The sequence below is a fragment of the Felis catus genome, chromosome D1 (genome assembly GCF_018350175.1).
Source record: "Felis catus isolate Fca126 chromosome D1, F.catus_Fca126_mat1.0, whole genome shotgun sequence".
Taxonomy (NCBI): Eukaryota; Metazoa; Chordata; class Mammalia; order Carnivora; family Felidae; genus Felis; species Felis catus.
The window spans coordinates 53,804,392-53,822,780 of record NC_058377.1 but is presented as its reverse complement, the minus strand read 5'-3'; the positions used below and the strand labels follow the sequence as shown (position 1 = coordinate 53,822,780).

General features: G+C 40.3%; 1 protein-coding gene and 2 long non-coding RNA genes across 17 annotated transcripts in view; 1 reads left to right on the top strand and 2 right to left on the bottom strand.

Moving 5' to 3' along the window:
• Positions 1 to 5,507, bottom strand: part of NARS2 (asparaginyl-tRNA synthetase 2, mitochondrial) — a 131,219-nt gene extending 125,712 nt beyond the window's left edge. For 5 of the 7 annotated variants that reach the window (XM_019811745.3, XM_003992682.5, XM_045038076.1 and 2 more), the window contains exons 1-3: positions 5,367 to 5,507; positions 2,014 to 2,123; positions 1,151 to 1,271 (exon numbers count right to left, since the gene is read on the bottom strand). In XM_019811745.3, the coding sequence (XP_019667304.1) occupies positions 1,151 to 1,271; positions 2,014 to 2,123; positions 5,367 to 5,507 (372 nt within the window). Of the gene's footprint in view, positions 1 to 1,150; positions 1,272 to 2,013; positions 2,130 to 4,898; positions 5,107 to 5,366 lie in introns of those variants that run through there. The other 2 variants (XM_045038075.1, XM_045038078.1) reach the window with 2 other exon arrangements.
• LOC102901698 lies at positions 5,153 to 11,587 on the top strand. 6 transcript variants are annotated; one of them, XR_006585764.1, is made up of 4 exons: positions 5,153 to 5,296; positions 5,455 to 5,555; positions 5,679 to 5,940; positions 6,038 to 7,252. It is a non-coding gene; the product is annotated as an uncharacterized LOC102901698 (long non-coding RNA). The 6 variants fall into 6 exon arrangements; XR_002145592.3 differs by having other exon boundaries at positions 5,162 to 5,296; positions 5,728 to 5,940; XR_006585760.1 differs by lacking the exon at positions 5,153 to 5,296 and adding an exon at positions 11,343 to 11,587 and having other exon boundaries at positions 5,728 to 5,940; positions 6,038 to 6,933.
• LOC109491946 overlaps positions 7,332 to 18,389 on the bottom strand; it is a 30,113-nt gene continuing 19,055 nt past the window's right edge. For 2 of the 4 annotated variants that reach the window (XR_006585766.1, XR_006585765.1), the window contains 2 exons: positions 11,956 to 12,045; positions 10,682 to 11,183 (listed from right to left, as the gene is read on the bottom strand). This is a non-coding gene — a long non-coding RNA (uncharacterized LOC109491946). Of the gene's footprint in view, positions 8,117 to 10,681; positions 11,184 to 11,955; positions 12,046 to 15,714; positions 18,066 to 18,389 lie in introns of those variants that run through there. The other 2 variants (XR_006585767.1, XR_006585768.1) reach the window with 2 other exon arrangements.

The following is an 18,389-nucleotide window of genomic DNA, read 5'->3' as shown; positions in this document are numbered from 1 at the left end:
AAAGAGTAACACACATGATGCATTTTAATAATCATACACCCCTCTAAAAAAAGCAAAAACAAAAATGGTTACCATCTCCATTCCTCTCTGAATTCCAAATTATTTTTCACAGTCTACTTAGTATTTATTAGTATTATTAGAATTTCTTGGAAAACTATTCAGAAGGACATTTTTGAAAAAGGTGCCCATTTTCTTATTTCCTTATATTTATTTTCCTCCAATTATCAAAAAAAAAAAATAAAAATGAATTAAAATGATGCAATTTCCCTATATTTCCTTGTGTTTTGTTCATCAAATACTTGGAAGACAAGTATAGCAAAACTACAGAGGAGTCAAATGGCTAGTACACAAATTCCAGCTGTGGCACTAGTCAGCAATATAACCTTGGGCAAGCCATGTCTCCTGCCTGGGCCTCATTTTCTCCAATTTCAGAAGATGGATTGCCAACCTATAATTTTATTCTCTCTAACCTCTTTATCAGGTGATGAATAAAAGCTACTAACAAGGAGTCTTGCAAAAACAGAAAAAATTCTGTTGGGACTGTAATTATCATGCTTGGGCTGAGCGAACATATCTTAATGCAGGATTTCTTATCTTTCTTCAGCCCAAGCATGGTAAGTACTGTCCGACAGAATTTTCTGTGATAAGTTCTGTACCCACACTATCCAATATGGTAGCCAGCAGCTGCATGTGAAATGTATCTAATGTCACTGAGGAACTGATTTTATTACTTGATTTAATATTAAATTAATTAATACTAAACAACTACAGGTGGCTAGTGGCTACTATATTGGGACAACACAGTTCTGGATCCTGTAAAAGTCATTTCTAGGCAGGGCTTTCCTTAGAACACGTTCTCCCCAGCACTGAAGTTAACTGGGCATGCTTCTAAAAGTGGCAAGTTTCAATTATGACAGGTGTCCAAAGAGATGTATAGATTAATACTTTGCTTTCAGTCATAAAATTCAGCCATTTACATACTGTTTGCTATGTTCTCTACATTCCTCAAGCTCCATAGCCTGTTTCAATTATCTGGGAAGTCACAACTGAAACATGTTCTAAGTGCCACCTTCCCAATAATCACACTTAAAACAGATTGCTGTTTTAAATTAAGCCTAAATAGTATCCATAGAAGTATCACGAAGCATACCTTGGCATCGCAATTTCCAACAATTTCAATTTTTTCTGCCTTCAGTTCCACATTCTGCTTTTTGGATGGACTTTTCACCAGCTGCCCTTGAACTTCCACAGAACTCCCAAAAGCCAGTTCTCTATAGTAACAAAAAACAGCATAAACAAGATATCGTTATACAGAACGTTCATTTTAATACAAAACTTGCTATCAGAACATTACAGTATTTAATGATAGAGGTTTCACCCTTAAATGGGCAGCAAATAATTAAGAGAGACTGAAGCAAAGGATAAGTAGGGGATATTATTATGTGAAGATGTTAAAAAAAAGAAAGGTCTGGGAGCGCCTGGGTGGCTCAGTTAGTTCAGCATCTGACTCTTGATTTCAGCTTAGGTCATGTTCTCGCTTGTGGGATTGAGCCCAGCGTCGGGCTCCATGCTAATACCACAAAGCCTGCTTGGGATTATCTCTTCTCCCTTTCTCTGTCCCTCCCCCACTTGCACTGTCTTTCGCTCTCTCAAAATAAAAACACAAGCTTTAAAAAAATAAAAAAGAAAGGCCTGAGCTTGAAGGATCTTGATTCCAAGTATTTGGACTTAGCCTTAAAGCTTTGAAAAGCAGGTTTGTTTAGAAAGATCACTCTGGGGTGCCTAAGGGACTCAGTTGGTTGAGCATCCAACTTTGGCTCAGGTCATGATCTCATGGTTCATGAGTTCAAGCCCCACATCAGGCTTGCTGCTCTCAGTGTAGAGCCCACTTCAGACCCTTTGTCTCCCTCTCTCAAAAATAAACATTAAAAAAAATATGTGAACATTGGATTAGGGAATAGGGGAGCAAAGGAGATGAAAAAAAGATTCTTTTGTTAAAAAAAAAAAGCTCACCTACTGTCAAAGCTTGAATCAGCTACAACTTGAAGGCTTTCCAAAGATGATCCATCATTTATATGCAGGAACAACACTTCCTTCTGGGATCGGACTGAACGAATCCATCCCTGATGAAGAAAAATTTCTAAATGTGAGTTTAAAACATGTAAATATTTTACGTTTTCATTACACATGCACACACAAGACTAAATGAAAAAAAAAGTCCTCAGTCCTGCCTTAACAAATCAATTGCTTTTAGCATATATAATTCAATAGGATTCTTATCTCAGGGAGATACAGCTTTGGCATTCCACCTTTTTGTTTTGTTAATATAAAACTCATCATTCTCAGGGGCACCTGGGTGGCTCAGTTGGTTGAGTGTTCAGGTTGGTTTTGGCTCAGGTCATGATGTCACAGTTCGTGAGTTCAAGTCCCACACCAGGCTCCACACTCTCTCTCTCAAAATAAATAAATAAACTTAATTTAAAAAACAAAAAAACCTCATCATTCTGAATACATGCCTAACGCTCCATTAGGCCGATGAGCCTAATTCATATAATCAATTTCCCCAATATTGACTATTCCAGGTATTCATTCCAGGTAATAATAATAGGGCACATTATTTGGGTCCCTGTCTCCTTTTATATTAAACTCCCAGGAGGGAAATTATGTAGTTATAGAACAGAAACATCTTCACTGGATTTTTCCTTTTACAAAATATCACAGACTTCTCAAAAAGCTTTTCACTGTGACATATATTTAGTACATAAGCTTTCAAAGACACTGTGAATTTAAATGACAGGTAAGTGAATACAAATGAGGTCTTCTAGTAGTAACACTAAAACCAGTAACACTAAAAACAGCTCTCACAGATCACATCCAACTTAAATTTAACTAGCACAGAAGAGACAATATTCTTCTAGCAGACACTGAAAAACTGTGAACAACTGATTGTGTTTGATTATCAGACATGCTTGGGAAAAGCGAGAGGATTCTATTTAGAAAAACCGCATTGACCCTTACTTTGTGTTCCCACCACACCCTACTGACAACGCTATTAAAGCTCTCCCATTACTTATTCATATGTCTATCATATTGTGAAGGTTTAAGAACCATGCTTTAGTGGCTTTGAAGGCCATTGTCAGGGACACAGTAGATAGTCCGTTAATGGTTTTCAGTGAAAGGATATCTACCATGCACTAAAAATCTATGTGACAAATGTTTTACTACCTTCTTCATATACTATCTCATCTTTTTCTCACAACAGCTCTGTGGATTATCATTATAACCTGTCTCACAAGTGAAGAACCTCGGCTCAGAGAAGTCAAATAAGTTGTCAAAGGTCACACTGCTGGTAGACAGAGCCTGAATTTGGACCCAGGTCTACCAGAAAGCCCTTGGCCTTTTTCTAGGGCTACACTGAAAGAAAGTGTAAACTGCCTGTCTCCTATACAAGGCCTTTCACAACCGAGTGTGCCCTTTCTGGTTTCACCTCCCCACATTTCCCTGATGGCAGCGGCTCTTTGGTTATGTTTAATCAATAGTAATTCCTAAAGCACCACTGTCTTGCTTTCCACTTGTTAGTAAAAGTTAACATTTGTGGAGCAGTGTTTAATGCGCTTCTGCTCTAAGCTCTTTATAAATATTTTACACTTAATCCTTACAAGAACTTAATGAAGTGAATATTCCCATTTTAGAAATGAAGAACATATTAAGTTAGGACAACCTCTCTAAATAATTAAAATCACAGTTCCCAAGGAGTAGAGCTAGAATTCAAATACAGTTCTCCGTTCAAAGTTCATGTTATCAAGCTTTTCTGGAATGTGATCTCCACCCCATCCCCAGTTCCTCTCCCTGAGGAACATATCCTTCAGGACTCAAGTGAAATGTCACTTAACACAAGAAGTCTTCCTTGACCTCACATAGTTAAGGATGTCCCTGTTTTCTCAAAGTTCCTTATTCCACTAATACTTACCACGTTGCCCCAATTACTTGTCTTAGCCATTAGACCAAGGCTGTCCCACAAACATATAATGTGAGCCATATATGTAATTTTGCTTGTTTTAGTGGTCACACTAAAAGTAGACAGGTACACTTAATTTTAATATTCTAACCCATTCTGCCAACATTGTCAATGTGTAATCAATATATATATTGAGATATTTTGTATTCTTTTGTTCTCCAAAATTGGTGTGTATTTTAAATTTACAGTTACCCTTCAATGTGGACTAGCCACATTTTAAGAGCTCAGTGCCACAAATGACAGGTAGCTACTATCTTAGACCACACAGCACTAAAATGAAAGCCTCTGATCTAGGCAGTAGCTTTTGTTCTTTTTATCTTTGCATCCTTTCTTGACTACCACTTAGAAGGGATCATTAATGTATGTATGTCAAATTAATAGATGAATACAAGAAAAGGCTTGATTTGGATCATGGAAAAAACATGAAACCCCCAAAAATGCAGAGGAGTCATACTGCTAAAAATCAAAGAATTTGAGGACAACAAAAATAACTGCAGCAGTGTTTCAGCAACCGAAAAGGGTCAAACCACCTTGCTTGGTCTACTCCCTTAAAGGAAAATCTTCTCTGCAGAGCTCCTGCAAATACTAGCAAGAGAAATAATAGCAGCTAACATTGATTGACTGTGGGCCACTGTTCTAAATGTCATAATACCTGTCATCTCACTTAATCTTCACCATTCTATGAGGTTAAGGCTATTATTAGCTTCATTGCCATAAGAAGCAAACGGGTTTAGAGGAGAGAAGAGACCATAATTACTATTATAGAAGAGACCCGTAATTAGTGAGCCACTAAGTGCCACAGATTTGAACCTAGTCACCCTGACTCCAGAGTTGTTTCAAACCGCTACACTCTACTCTTTCTCCTATGTATTAAACATACATTATGTGCAAACCCTTTTTTCGGCCTCAGGGTGGTTAAGAGTTGAATAAAAGCCATTGTTTAGTTGAACATATATTTACTGTAAGACATGGGAATACCAAGACCGGTAAGACATGGTGTCCGCTCTCATGGAGCTAGCTCAAGGCAACCGCTATGTAGCTGTGGTTATTCGTTATGAGGGATAAAGGAAAAGAAGCTCGTACGTTTATTCTGCCGTATAACTAACAAGTTTACAGGTAATGCTCTGGTACCGTGAAAGCAAAGTTCCAGCACGTCATAGTCAATCCCAACAGTTCTGCGCAAACTAACGATAGGCAAGGAAAGGAGAAAAGTGTGAACGCACACGACGGCCAACATTTCCTCCTTTCTCTGCCTGTCGTTTTGTCTGACCTGACAAGGTAAGCCTAGACACGGAGGTAGCATGTAAGTTACTAAAAAGAAAAACCCATCCCCTTCCCAAACACCAACCTGGACCTTAACGCGCTCCCCATTCGTGCTCCGGGCCCCGAGCGCGTCCCGAACGCTCAGTCTGGCGGAAGGTTTGTGTCTCGGGCAGGGGGCTGAGGTGCAGGAGCGCAGGGCTCGGAGCAGGCACCGGGCCCCGAACATCGCGCTGCTGCCGCAAGCTCTCCTCGGGACCAGCACGGATCCCGGCGGGTGAGCACTTTGCCTGTGGAACCCTCCCCTACTATCGACTGCTCCCCGATTCTGGACCGCAGCCCTGCACTCACGCGCTCCACACCTCCTACCCCTAACCCCGGCTGCTCCCTTCCCCTTCAGGGGCTCCAGCTGTGTCCCCACCACCTCCCCGCCGCTTCCCTCTCCGCAGACAGGGAGGAGCGGAGACAACACAGCCAGCTGCCTAAGCCTAAAATACCACGCGCCGTAGCCAGCAGAGACACTTCAGGGACCCGCGTCTTTTCCAAACCCACAGACCACACCGCCTCCCCCAGCTGAAACACGCGCGGCCGCCGCCCCTACGCCACAAGCCAACGTCAACGTCATCACGCTACAAGGAGACCAAGAAGGAGCGTGCGCACTGGTGACTCCAGTTTACGGAGGGGGCGGGCCGGAGGCAGGGGCTGGCTGAGCAGGGGAGGAGGCGGGGCCAGGAGCTAAAGCATTCCGGTTGTATGCAGGTGTTGTTGCTGGAGCAACTGAGGAGCACAGCTGGGATGAGGTCTGAAAGGTCTTCATTTCTACAGCTTCCAGTTGATGCCGAAGGACACTGAGAGGCAAGGAGTGACTGATGCACAGGGAAAGCCTCCAGGAGACTTAGTTGTTGAGAGGATTAGCCTGAGGATATCGGCCATTCCTGAGTTCTGAGCACAAAGACGAGACACAGACCCTTGCTTAAGTCACAGTTGTGTGGTATCAGACATCTAAACAGACAAGTGCATAAGAGTGATAGGATGCCAGAGATGGCTTACTGGAGAAGGTAACCCTCTGACGACGGAAGAGTAACTGAAGGGACTTTGTTTATGCAATTCAGAGAAGGCACGACCGTGTGAAGATGTTGGGGAGAGGCTAGAGGGAATGTTGGCCATTGCCTGACGGAATCTCCAAATCTCTTTTTTTCCAACACAGTTATCTGCATTTGTTTGACCAGGAAACAATGACCCTTTTAAGTTTATCCCCCCACCACCAATTAAAAAAAAATTCTGTAATTCAGTGACAATCATGAAAAGGTTTCTATCTAATTAAAAGAAAGAAGGGCTAATAACATAAAGTTGCTGCTATTATTATGCCCATTTTATAGATACGGGAACTTGGGCACAGGAAAGTGAAATGACTTAGTCAAGGATATATATCCTATAGGTGTGAGATTTAAACTTAGAAACTCTGGCTCCATGCACTAAACTATTATGCTATATACAATGTCTCAAGGTGGGAAATAAAATCATGGTCCCTTCCACCAAGAAGCTCATGGCCTGGACCTAGGAAATGGCAACCAAACAAATTATTGCAATATAAACCAATAAGTTCACATAAATATATGAGCCACGTGGAGTGGTAGTCTAGAGAAGGAAATAAGGTGAGTTTCTTGAGGAGGATCAGAATTTTGCAATGTTGGGATGTAAGAAAGAGTATTTCCTGCCAGAAGGTAGTCAGGAAAGGTTGCCAGGAGGGCAAACAGCCTGGAATAATTGTAAAACTGTTCTCAAGACAGACTGAAAAATATCTCCCACAAAAATACCATAGTTCTTGGACACTTCTTGAACCTTGCAAAAAGAATATTGAGGGGCACTTGGCTAGCTCAGTTGGGAGAGGATGTGACTCTTGATCTTGGAGTCATGAGTTCGAGCCCCACATTTGGCATAGAGATTGCTTAAATAAAAAAAATTTTAAATATGGAAACGTCCAAATACCTTCAGAATTATGTAGCTTTGGGCCTTTAACAAAAAAATAAACATGGCTTTGGTGTATTGGCTACAAAATCTGGGAAGAACTCAATCACAGGAATAACATGTTTTTCAATTCAAATCTCCTCTTTGACTATGCCTACCTTGCCTAAGGGTTGAAAAGTAGTGGCCAACTGGCTCACTTCCTACCCAGGCTGTTTTTCTGTCTTGCCTTCTTTTTCCACCCCTTCTCCATCAATTGTAAGAACTATGGTTTCTCAGGAAGTGAGGAACCTGACTTCCTTTACCCTCTTACTTACTGCCTGTTTAAGCCAAAGGGTTAGTTAATTTCTAAGCAGGGACCAGTGCCTACTAGTATGATGAAGACAAGGGAAGCCAGTGGGTGTAACTGAAAATTAGCAGTAGTTAACTGAAAATGTATACAATTGAAAGTCAACTATAGCAATCATGTGTCTGGTGCTAAGTTCAAACCACTCCATGTATTTATCTTGTGTTATATCAAATCGTGTTTTCTTATTTTTATTTTCAGTGTTGGAATGACACTGCTGTTTTTTAGATTTGTCACCTTTCAGACAGTAGCCAGAATGATCTTTCCAAAATTAATATATTACTATGCTGATAATAATAGTGCTATAAAATGCTTCCTATGTGCTAGGAAGTTTTCACATATGAACTCAATCCACACAATATCCCTTGGAAGTAGGGTTAGCATCATCATCCCCAGTTTCCAAAGGAGAAACTGAAGCTTGGAGAGGTTTCGAGCTTCTACCAAGTTACACTGGAAGTCTGGCACCAGAGTCCATTCTCTTCCTCACTTGTTACTCCAGTGATTAAACCGCTCTTCAGTGGCTGCCCCTACAACATAAAGAGGACTTGTCTTCTTTAGCATGCCTACCGGGCTCTCTATGATTCTGGGAGTTCCCTGAGGTGCCCTGGAGTGAGGAACAGAAGTGAAATGTCCTTATTGTTACCTTTTGATAATACGGGTCTGGGCAATGAACACTGTCAGCATTACTTGTCAGCTTTAGAGAACGTTTTAATCAGGCTCAGCATGACAGGTTTTAGCTTAACTTGCAAAGCTTCAGGACTTCTAAAAAGCAGGCATCACTCTGATACCCAATGTGGTCATAAAATACAACTCCGTATTCAGGGTTTTCATTATGCTTGAATCCACTCATGAAACTCACAACACCCAAAATTTGATTTCAAGGTCATGACCTCAAAACAGAGAGGAACATAGTATTTGATGCAGAAATTATGGAGACATTAGTTGTAGACAAGGATTGGATGAATATTGTAAAGGAACCTGGGTTTCTCTGAAGAAGCTAACAAGGGTGAATACAGTTTAACTTGAAAAATGGAAAGGCACAGGCACAAAGCAGAATAAGAAGACACATTTGTAGTTTGGAACCTTCGGGAAAGCAGCTCATAATTATAAAGAGAAGCTGACAAGCAAGTGGTCAACGAAAGGAAAAGACACAGTAGTAACCAAGTGTTGAGGGAGCAAGGTGGTTTCCCTAGAGAGAGAAAGGTGGTTTTTCTAGCGGTTTTCCAGGATCTGCACTTTCCTAGAGGAAGTGACATCTAAGTTGAGCCAAAGGATGAATAACAGCCAGGAAGAGGGGAATTGTATGTGATGAAGAGAGTTGACATCGTTCTAGATAACGATCTGGGTAGATCACATATGTAAACATTCCTTGAGCTATAAACTTACGATTTGTGCATTTTACTTACATATACCTCAATAAAATAGAAATTAAATATTAAAAATAGGAGAATCAGTGGTGCCTGGGTGGTTCAGTGGGCTTAGCGTCTGACTCTTGATCCTGGCTCAGGTCACGATCTCACAGTTCATGAATTTGAGCCCTGTGTCAGGCTCCAAGTGTGGAGCCTGCTTGGGATTCTTTCTCTCTCTCTCTCTCTCTCTCTCTCTCTCTCTCTCTCTCTCCCCCCTCTCTCTCAAAATAAATAAACAACCTTTAAAAAATAGGGGAATCAAGTCTGCTGATAGGAGGAAGGCATCTTCTTTCCCTGGCTAGTGCAAGAGCCTTTTTTTAAAAAAAACGTGAACTATTTCCTGCATATGGAAGAGTTTAGAAAATAATGTAATAAAACCTGGTAGCTACCACCTAAGTTTGTCATATCAAATCCTAATATTTTGTCCTATCTCCTTGAGATCTTTCTCTTTCCAGGAAATGGATCTCCTTTGTACTCCTCTGCAATCCTATTTCCCACTTTTCCTCCTGGATAGATGTAACCACTATCCAGAATTCTGTGTTTATAATTTCCTTCCATGTTTTTATATTTTAGACACATAAATACAAATAATTATATATATAATACACACATCTAGGTACATATACATATATGTGTATATATACATTATGCATTTATAGTCTTTTGTATTGTTTTACAGATTTTTAAACTTTAAATTAATGGTATCTTGCTCTATAAATTATTCTGCAACTCAAATTTACTTTTTGAGATATAACCACGTAGCTCCAGCTCATTCTTTTTAATATTCTGTTATATGAATATGACACAATTAATTCATTCTCATTCTGATAGTTATTTGGGCTGCTTTCAATGTTTTTCTATTACAAACAGAGGTGGGTTTATCATGAAGCTAATGAAGGGTAAACTCCAAGCTCCTTATTTGCATTTATGCAATGCAAAGTATATGAAATTCATAAGGGTGTGAACCTCTTAGCATCCCCCTCTACCCCCAAAGTGCTGGGAGCTGCTGGGAGTTGTAAAGCAAGAGGGGAAAAAATCAGCAATCTGAGTCCAAAGGAACTCAGAGGGCATGAATTTCCAAAGTTCTAGAAATTTCTTGTAACTTCTCTCATTCTAAAACTTTTTTTTTCATTTTTTTTTCTTAACGTTGTATTTATTTTTGAGACAGGGAGAGACAGAGCATGAACAGGGGAGGGTCAGAGAGAGGGAGACACAGAATCCAAAACAGGCTCCAGGCTCCGAGCTGTCAGCACAGAGCCCGACGCGGGGCTCGAACTCACCGACCGCGAGATCATGACCTGAGCCGGAATCGGCCGCTCAACCGACTGAGCCACCCAGGCGCCCCTAAAACTTTTCTTTTTTTAATGTTTATTCACTTTTGAGAGAGAGAGAGAGAGAGAGAGAGAGAGAGAGACAGAGCGCAAGTGGAGGAGGGGCAGAGAGAGGGGGAGACACAGAATCCAAAGCAGGCTCCAGGCTCTGAGCTGTCAGCACAGAGCCGATGCAGGGCTCAAGCTCACAGACTGTGAGATCATGACCTGAGCCGAAGTCGGCCACTTAATCGACTAAGCCACCTAGGCACCTTGTCTCTCATTCTAAACAAATATTTACCTTAATATTCGTAATTCTGTATTATTTTCCTTAAAAAGAATCTCCTAATTATGTAAGCTTCAAGCCCCACAGAACAGGATCTGCCCTTCGTTACTAGCATGCTGTAATAACGACACCGGACACATGAAAGCGTGTCTGTGCATCATAAGCCTCACGTACAGAAGCCATGTGCCTTCAACTTTACTAGGCACTGACAAATTGCTCTCCAGAGTGAGGATTCTAATTTATTTATCCTCCAGCAAGCGTACAAAGATTCTCAGAGCACCATACCTTTAGCGACAACAGAGTCAGGCTTTTGATTTTTTACCAATTCTGGGTTAAGAAAGAGTATCTCAGTGTTTTTAGAGATTGTATGTTCTTTGTTCTTTTGTTTTTCCTCGAAATTCTTTTTCAACCATAACACCCATCATTATCCATAGCATAGTGGAAAGAGCACTAGCCGGGCAATTCGAAAGGAGTCCTGGTTCAAATCTTGTCCATGGCCCCCTTGCTGTGGAAACTTCAAGAAGTCATTTAAACGCTAGACTTCCTTCACAGGGCTGTTGGCAGGGTTAACTGCAGCGACTTGTGAATTCTGTGATCGAGAAATGCACATGGTAGGTATTTGACTGCATACTTCCCGTTGTTTGAGTTTTAGAGTTAAGGAATCCCGTAAATTTTATCAGCCAATTCTCTTTAATTCTCAAAGCAGAAGGCTCAAGATTATTTCTATCTACTCTGTAATTTCTTTTAGGTGCAGCTCTTCAGTGGGACTCGGAAACACCAGCAGCAATTGTTGAAATGCAAATTCCTGGGTCTGCTGTCTGATGACTCCCCTCACTTTGAAAAACACTTCTGGCTCTGTAGTTGGGTCTCCTCCTTACCCTGGGTTCTTCCTTTTGCCTTCAGGAGGCCCTCTGAGACTCAAGCTTCTTTTCTTCTGTACTACTGCTACTACTATTATTAAACTTTTAATGTACTTTTCCTTTTAATTATAAACATTATTTTAAGTTTATTTATTTATTTGTTTAGAGAGAGAGAGAGAGAGAGAGAGAGAGAGAGAGAGAGCGCCTGCAAGCAGGGGAGTGGCAGAGAGAGGGAAACACCGAATCCCAAGCAGGATCCCTGCTGCCATCCCAGAGCCCTCCAGTCTCATAGAACCTGAGCCCAGACCAAGAGTCAGGCAGAGGCTTAACCAAACCACTGAGCCCCCCAGGTTCCCCAAACTTCTGATGTATTTGCAAAGAAGCTGCAACAAAGTAACCTGCACCCATGCTGCCTTCCATGGTGGGTGTGTTGGGGGGTGGGGGGCAGTGCACACTGGGTGGAGCATGACCCTGGGAGTGCACCAGGACTTTCTTCCTCACCTGGCTCTGCTGAGGCCCAAGTGCAATCTGCACAGAGTATTTTGTTCATGCATGATGCATGCACAACATGTATATCTGCAGGATACACTCCTAGAAATGATAAAGATAAAAATAAATAAAACAAAAATTTGTTTCATAAATATCTTTAAGGTTGCTTTATGTATCCAGTTGCTCTCTTCATCCCCCATTTTGAGATCCTGATCTTACCCACTGTGGTTTTAGTGTGTATATGTGTGGCAAAGACCTGGAAATTTTTATTTTATTTATTTCATTTTACTTAGTTTTTAAGACCTGGAAATCTATTAAGACCCTAGAAATCTTTTAAGACCCTAGAAGATCTTGGGGCGCCTGGGTGGCTCAGTCAGTTAAGCACCTGACTTCGGCTCAGGTCATGATCTCACAGTTCATGGGTTAGAGGCCTGCGTCGGTATCTGTGCTGACAGCTCAGAGCCTGGAGTCTGCTTCGGATTCTGTGTGTGTCTCTCTCTCTCTCTCTCTCTCTCTCTCTCTCTGCCTCTCCCCCACTCACACTCTGTCTCTCTCGCTCAAAAAAATAAACATTAGAAAATAGATTCCTCTAATGCAGTGACTACACTGCAGATGAAACAAAACATACTCCCAGGAGTAGCTAAGGTTTTTACCACCCTTTAAAATTTAGATTTATCAGAGACTGGACACAGTCTGCTACTAGATAGGTTACGACAAATTTTGATTTTGTACAGTTATTTCTGGAGTTTGATACTTGTTAACTGGTGAGCTCCTTGATAAATGTTTGCACATCTGAAATTGGGGTTGAAAGTAAATTATAACATCCCCTGCAAATAGGTTAGTGTGTAAGGCAGGCAAATTTTTATGCCTTATAATTTGGGATAATTTGGGATACAGTAATAGCCTAGGCTTTCACTGATGAGGATAAAAGGAGATTTAAAAAATGTTTTTGTTACCATGCAAATGCATAAAAATACCTAAAATATAAGTGTGTAGTTAATGAATGCTTATAAAATGAATACCTGAGTAACAACCATCCAGGTCAAGGAAAAGAACTTTCCCAGGACTCTTCCAGCCCAGGCCCTTCCCCTTGGAAAGCACAGTCTCTCTACTCTCCTGACCTTCTTGGTGATCTTTGCTTTTCTTTACAGTTTTACCACTTCAGTATATAGTCTAGACATTATGATTTTGTTTCCTCTATTTTTAGACTTTATATAAATACAGTCATACAGTATGTGTTCTTTTGTGTATGATTTCTTTTCCTCCATATTATTATTGTGAGAGTCAGCTATGTCATTGCCTATAGCTAAAGTTTGTTCATTGTCATTGACATATGGTATCCCATTTTATGATTATAAACCAGTTTATTTATCCATTCTGTTAATGGATGTTTGGGTTGTTTCCAGTTTGGGGTTATTATGAATATTTTTGTACAGAATTTATTGCACACGTGTATGTATTTAAGCTGGTAGTAATATCTAGGAGTGAAATTGCTGTATCACAAGATATACAAACTTCAGCTTTAGTAAACAGGGCCAGACTTTTCCCAAAGTGTCACCAGCCACTTCTGGGAATTCCTGTTGCTTTACCTTCTCACTGACACGCAGTCTCATCAGACTTTTAAATTTAGCCATATTGGTGGAGGTGTACTAATCTCTTATTGCACTTTTAGTTTGCATCTCCCTGATTATTGCTTGTTGAGCATCCTGCAATGTTTATTTTCACTAGGTCGTCTTCTTTAGTGAATTCACTAAATCTTTTGCCCATTTTTTCCACCGAGTAGTCTTTGTTTGTAACTTCTTTTCTTTTTTTTTTTTTAATTTTTTTTTCAACGTTTATTTATTTTTGGGACAGAGAGAGACAGAGCATGAACGGGGGAGGGGCAGAGAGAGAGGGAGACACAGAATCGGAAACAGGCTCCAGGCTCTGAGCCATCAGCCCAGAGCCCGACGCGGGGCTCGAACTCACGGACCGCGAGATCGTGACCTGGCTGAAGTCAGACGCTTAACCGACTGCGCCACCCAGGCGCCCCTGTAACTTATTTTCTAATGAATCTACACCAGTTCTTACATATATAATTTATTATTATTTTTTTTTAAAGATTTTTATTTTTAAGGGGTGCCTGGGTGGCTCATTTGGTTGACTGTCTGACTCTTGATTTCGGCTCAGGTCATGATCTCACAGTTCATGAGTTCAAGGCCCTCATCGGGCTCTGTGCTAACAGCATGGAGCCTGCTTCAGAATTTCTCTCTCCGTCTCTCAAAGTAAATAAATAAACTTAAAAAAATTTATTTTTAAGTAATCTCTACATCCAACATGGGGCTTGAACCCACAACCCCAAGATCAAGAGTCACATGTTCCACTGATCCAGCCAACCAGGTGCCCCATTATGTCCATAATTTAGACATAAGCTCTTCTCAGTGATAACCAGTGCAAATACCTTCACCCACTCTGTGGGTTGCCTTTACCATGGTGTAGTGTGAGGAAATGGCCGAATGAGAGCAAACCTTGACATTATTTGATCCTCTGCTTTAGAAATAGTGTCTAGTTCTTGAACAAAATTATGGATGCTCAAAATTACCCTTTGATTTATTTGGACAATGTAAGACCAACATCTTTTGGCATTTCTCTTATTCTTCTTTAAAAATGGATTTTTTCCTATTCAAAGGTTTACTTTTTTACCACTACCTCCCCCCTGCCCCCCGCCTTTTTTTTTTGCATGGTTAATGGTCTTTTCTACATACATCTGTGTGTTAATCTTCAGGGAATAATCTTAAAGCTTGGAATTTCACTTGAAATTGTTTGAAGCTAATTCTGGCTGTTTGCAAATATTGCTGTGTATAACCAACCTCTAAAATTTCATAGCAGAAAACCAGATAACTCGGAAAAGAAAAATTACATGTAAGAGACAATACAATCTGAGTGGATCCTTCTATATTCATATTTTCTTTTCATTCACTCAGAGCTTCAAAGAATGAAGTTAGCTTTTCAAAATGTCTTTAATGCACACACAGCTTCATAATGAGCACTCAGTACATCTTGTCTGGGAAAATCTTTCCACGGCCTATACCTACAGTCATGCCTACATTTTTGCAGCATTTCCCACTGATAAAATAAAAATGTAAAGAACAGATACTTTCTCTCCTAAAGTTTCCAAAAATGTTATGCACAAAGAAATGTTTCCAAATAATAAAACTCCACAAATGTTTAGGTATTGTTTTAAATGTTTTATTTATTTTTGAGAGAGAGAGAGAGAGTGAGAGAGAGAAACAGAGTACAAGCAGGGGAGGGGCAGAGAGAGAGAGGGAGACACAGAATCCAAAGTAGACTCCAGGCTCAGCTGTCAGCACAGAGCCCGACGCAGTGCTTGAACTCAGAGCCACAGGATCATGACCTGAGCCAAAGTCAGATGCCTAACTGACTGAGTCACCCAGATGCCCCTGGGTATTTTTTTTTTCATGGAGGAGTGCCTTATCACAGACAGAATTTTGGTTTATAACCGTAAATAAAAAGCAGATTGGCTTTTGGTCCATCTTATTATTGTTTTTAAATTTTCTTTTTTTTCAATTTTTGAAAGTTTATTTATTTATTTTGAGAGAGAGAGGGAGAGGGTGGGAGGGAGAGAGAGAGAGCACACACAAGCATGGGTGGGGCGGAGAGAAGGAGAGACAGGATCTCAAGTAGGCTCCCCACCATCAGTGAAGAGCCTGATGTGGGGCTCAACCTCACCAATGGCGAGATCATGATCTGAGAGGAGATTAAGAGTCAGATGCCTAACCAACTGCCCCATGCAGCTGCCCCATGTTTTTAAATTTTCTAAAGTTGTACACCCCCTTATTGCTTGCACTTTGGGCAGACTACTTCCACTGCCCCAACCTCGGTTTGCTGCCACTATCAAGCATGATATTTTCTGCAGACTTTTGACAAATATTTTTTTTCATTTAAGAAAGTTCCCTGCTGCTTCTGAGGGATTACTACCCTCTCAGCCCAGTATATATGGTCAGATAGATATAGGTACATAATGTCATAAATAATGAGCCATATGTTTGGAACAGAATAGCCTCTGCTTAAAAATATGCAAATTCTAACTGAAGAGAACTTTTTCCTTATGGCAGAGTTTGGAAGAGATGTTTTTCTGGAATGCAAAGGAACACTAGCACTCACCAGTGGTCTAAAATGAACAGACAATTACATAAGCACTTAAAGACACAAAAAGGAGATATGCTTATACCCTGGCTTTTCAAACAAGAAAAAAAATACTGATGACTTGGTAAACTGTTTTGAACTTCTAATAGAAGGGGCTTGTGAAAGATATATTAAAACAAGGATGGCAAGTAGATTGTACCTCAAGAAAACTCATGCCTGGACATTCAGGGACCTGGATATTTCTTCTTCTACATTTCTAGCAGAACTTCCTTGAGCTCCACCATCCCCTATGGACAGCGGTAAGAAGATTCGACTGATAATGTGACTTTCCCAAAACTAATTTATCCTCCTCTTTTCAGGCTTTACGTTCAGAACATGTACATTGACAGAAAAATGTAAAATTTTAATTTCCAATATATTAGATTAAGCAACTTAACATTTCTTATAGAGTATAATATATACCACAAAGGAGTATGAGATATATATGTATATATATTTCTACAAAGTATGTGTGTAGATATATGTGTGTATATATGTATATTCAAACAGACACATTAATCAGAAGTTACATTAAAAAGCTGTTGATGTAATCCCCATTTAAAAAGTATTTAATATTTGGGGCACCTGGCTGGCTCAGTTGGTAGAGCATACAACCTTTGATCTCAGGGTTGTGAGTTTCAGCCTCACATCAGGCATGGAGCCTACTTAAAAAAAAGTAGTTTATATTTATCAGTTTGGCTGGAGCCCAGTAAAATTATATAGTTTGGTTTACATTTCCTAGTGACTGGTTGTAGTTCCCAGTCTCTAAAACGGACCCAATGATCCTTGCCTCCTTTATAGAGTCCTTTCCACATTAGTCGCACAAGATTAGTCCATATAACCAAAAGAATATAGCAGATGTCTTAGTGTGTGACTTCTGAGGATAAGTCAAAAAAAAAAAAAAAAATACTGCCCCTTCCAGCTTCTCTTGGATCAATTTCTCTGGGAGTTTCCAGGTACCATGTCATAAAGATACTCACCTAACCCTACAAAGATGCCCACATGCTGAGGAACTGAGGCATCTTGCCAGTAGTTAGCACTACTGTATTACTGTATGAGATAGACATATTCTATTTGTTGTTTCTCTAGAGAACCCTGAGTTAGTGAATTCATTAGTGAGTGAATGAGTTAGTGAGTTACTATGTATTGTATGTAGGTATGTATTTAATGGTATTGGCTCATGTGACTATGGAGCCTGAGAAGTCTCACGATCTGTCCTTTGCAAGCTGGAGACCAAGGAAAGCCACTGGTGTAGTTTGAAAGTTTTAACAGCCAGAGAGCCTATGGTGTAGCTACCAGTCCAAGTCTGAAGGCCTGAGAACCAAAAGCTAAGAGGGCAGAAGACTGATGTCCCAGCTCATTCAGTCAGGCAGAGAGAATTTCAACCTTCCTCTGCCTTTTTGTTCTATTCAATCCCTGAATGGATTGGATGATGCCCACCCACATTGGAGACGGTCAGTTGCTTTTCTTAGTCCATCAATTTAAATGCTAATCCCTTCTGTGAAAAGATAAGTAAGTCCTGGGGATGTAATGTACAGCATGATGACTATAGTTAACAACAGTATATTGTATACTTGAACATAGCTAAGAGGTACAAAAGGGAAAGGAAGACAACTAACACTCCTGTGTAGGTTTCTTGTGTGCCTGTCATGTGCTAGAAGACAAATGTGCATTAAAAATTACTTTTTGAGCACCCACCATATGCTGAACCAGGCACTGTCCTGGGTTTTGAGCAATACAATGGTAAATCCATCTGGAAACTCATTCTGCCAGATCCCATCCCTTCTCCCTGTGCTGATTCACTCAACAGGACTCTGTCCTAGGATTTTGAGTCCTGTGTGAACTGATGGAAAGGAAGAACATCATGTTTTCCAGGGTACTCTGATAGTCCTCGTCCTGGTTCCTGTTGAGTTTCTTCACTTGGTTCTTCAGCCTTCCTATTAATTTTGAGAGTTCCATGATTATTTCAATAAATCCTTCCTTTTTTCTTTTAAAAGTGTTTTGAATTTTCAAAGTATTTCAAAGTAATGTGGAATGACAGAACAGTTCAAATAACTCCCATGCCCTTTACTTAGGCATTATTAATATTTTGCATACTTACTTTATTGCACTCTGTATGTTATATACATATTATGTATGTGGTATGTGTATTTAAGTGTACGCTATACATATATATTATATACAGGATATTTAGTATATATGTATGATATTTTCCTAAGCCATTTCAAAGGTACAGACCCATGCTCCTTTACCCCAAATCC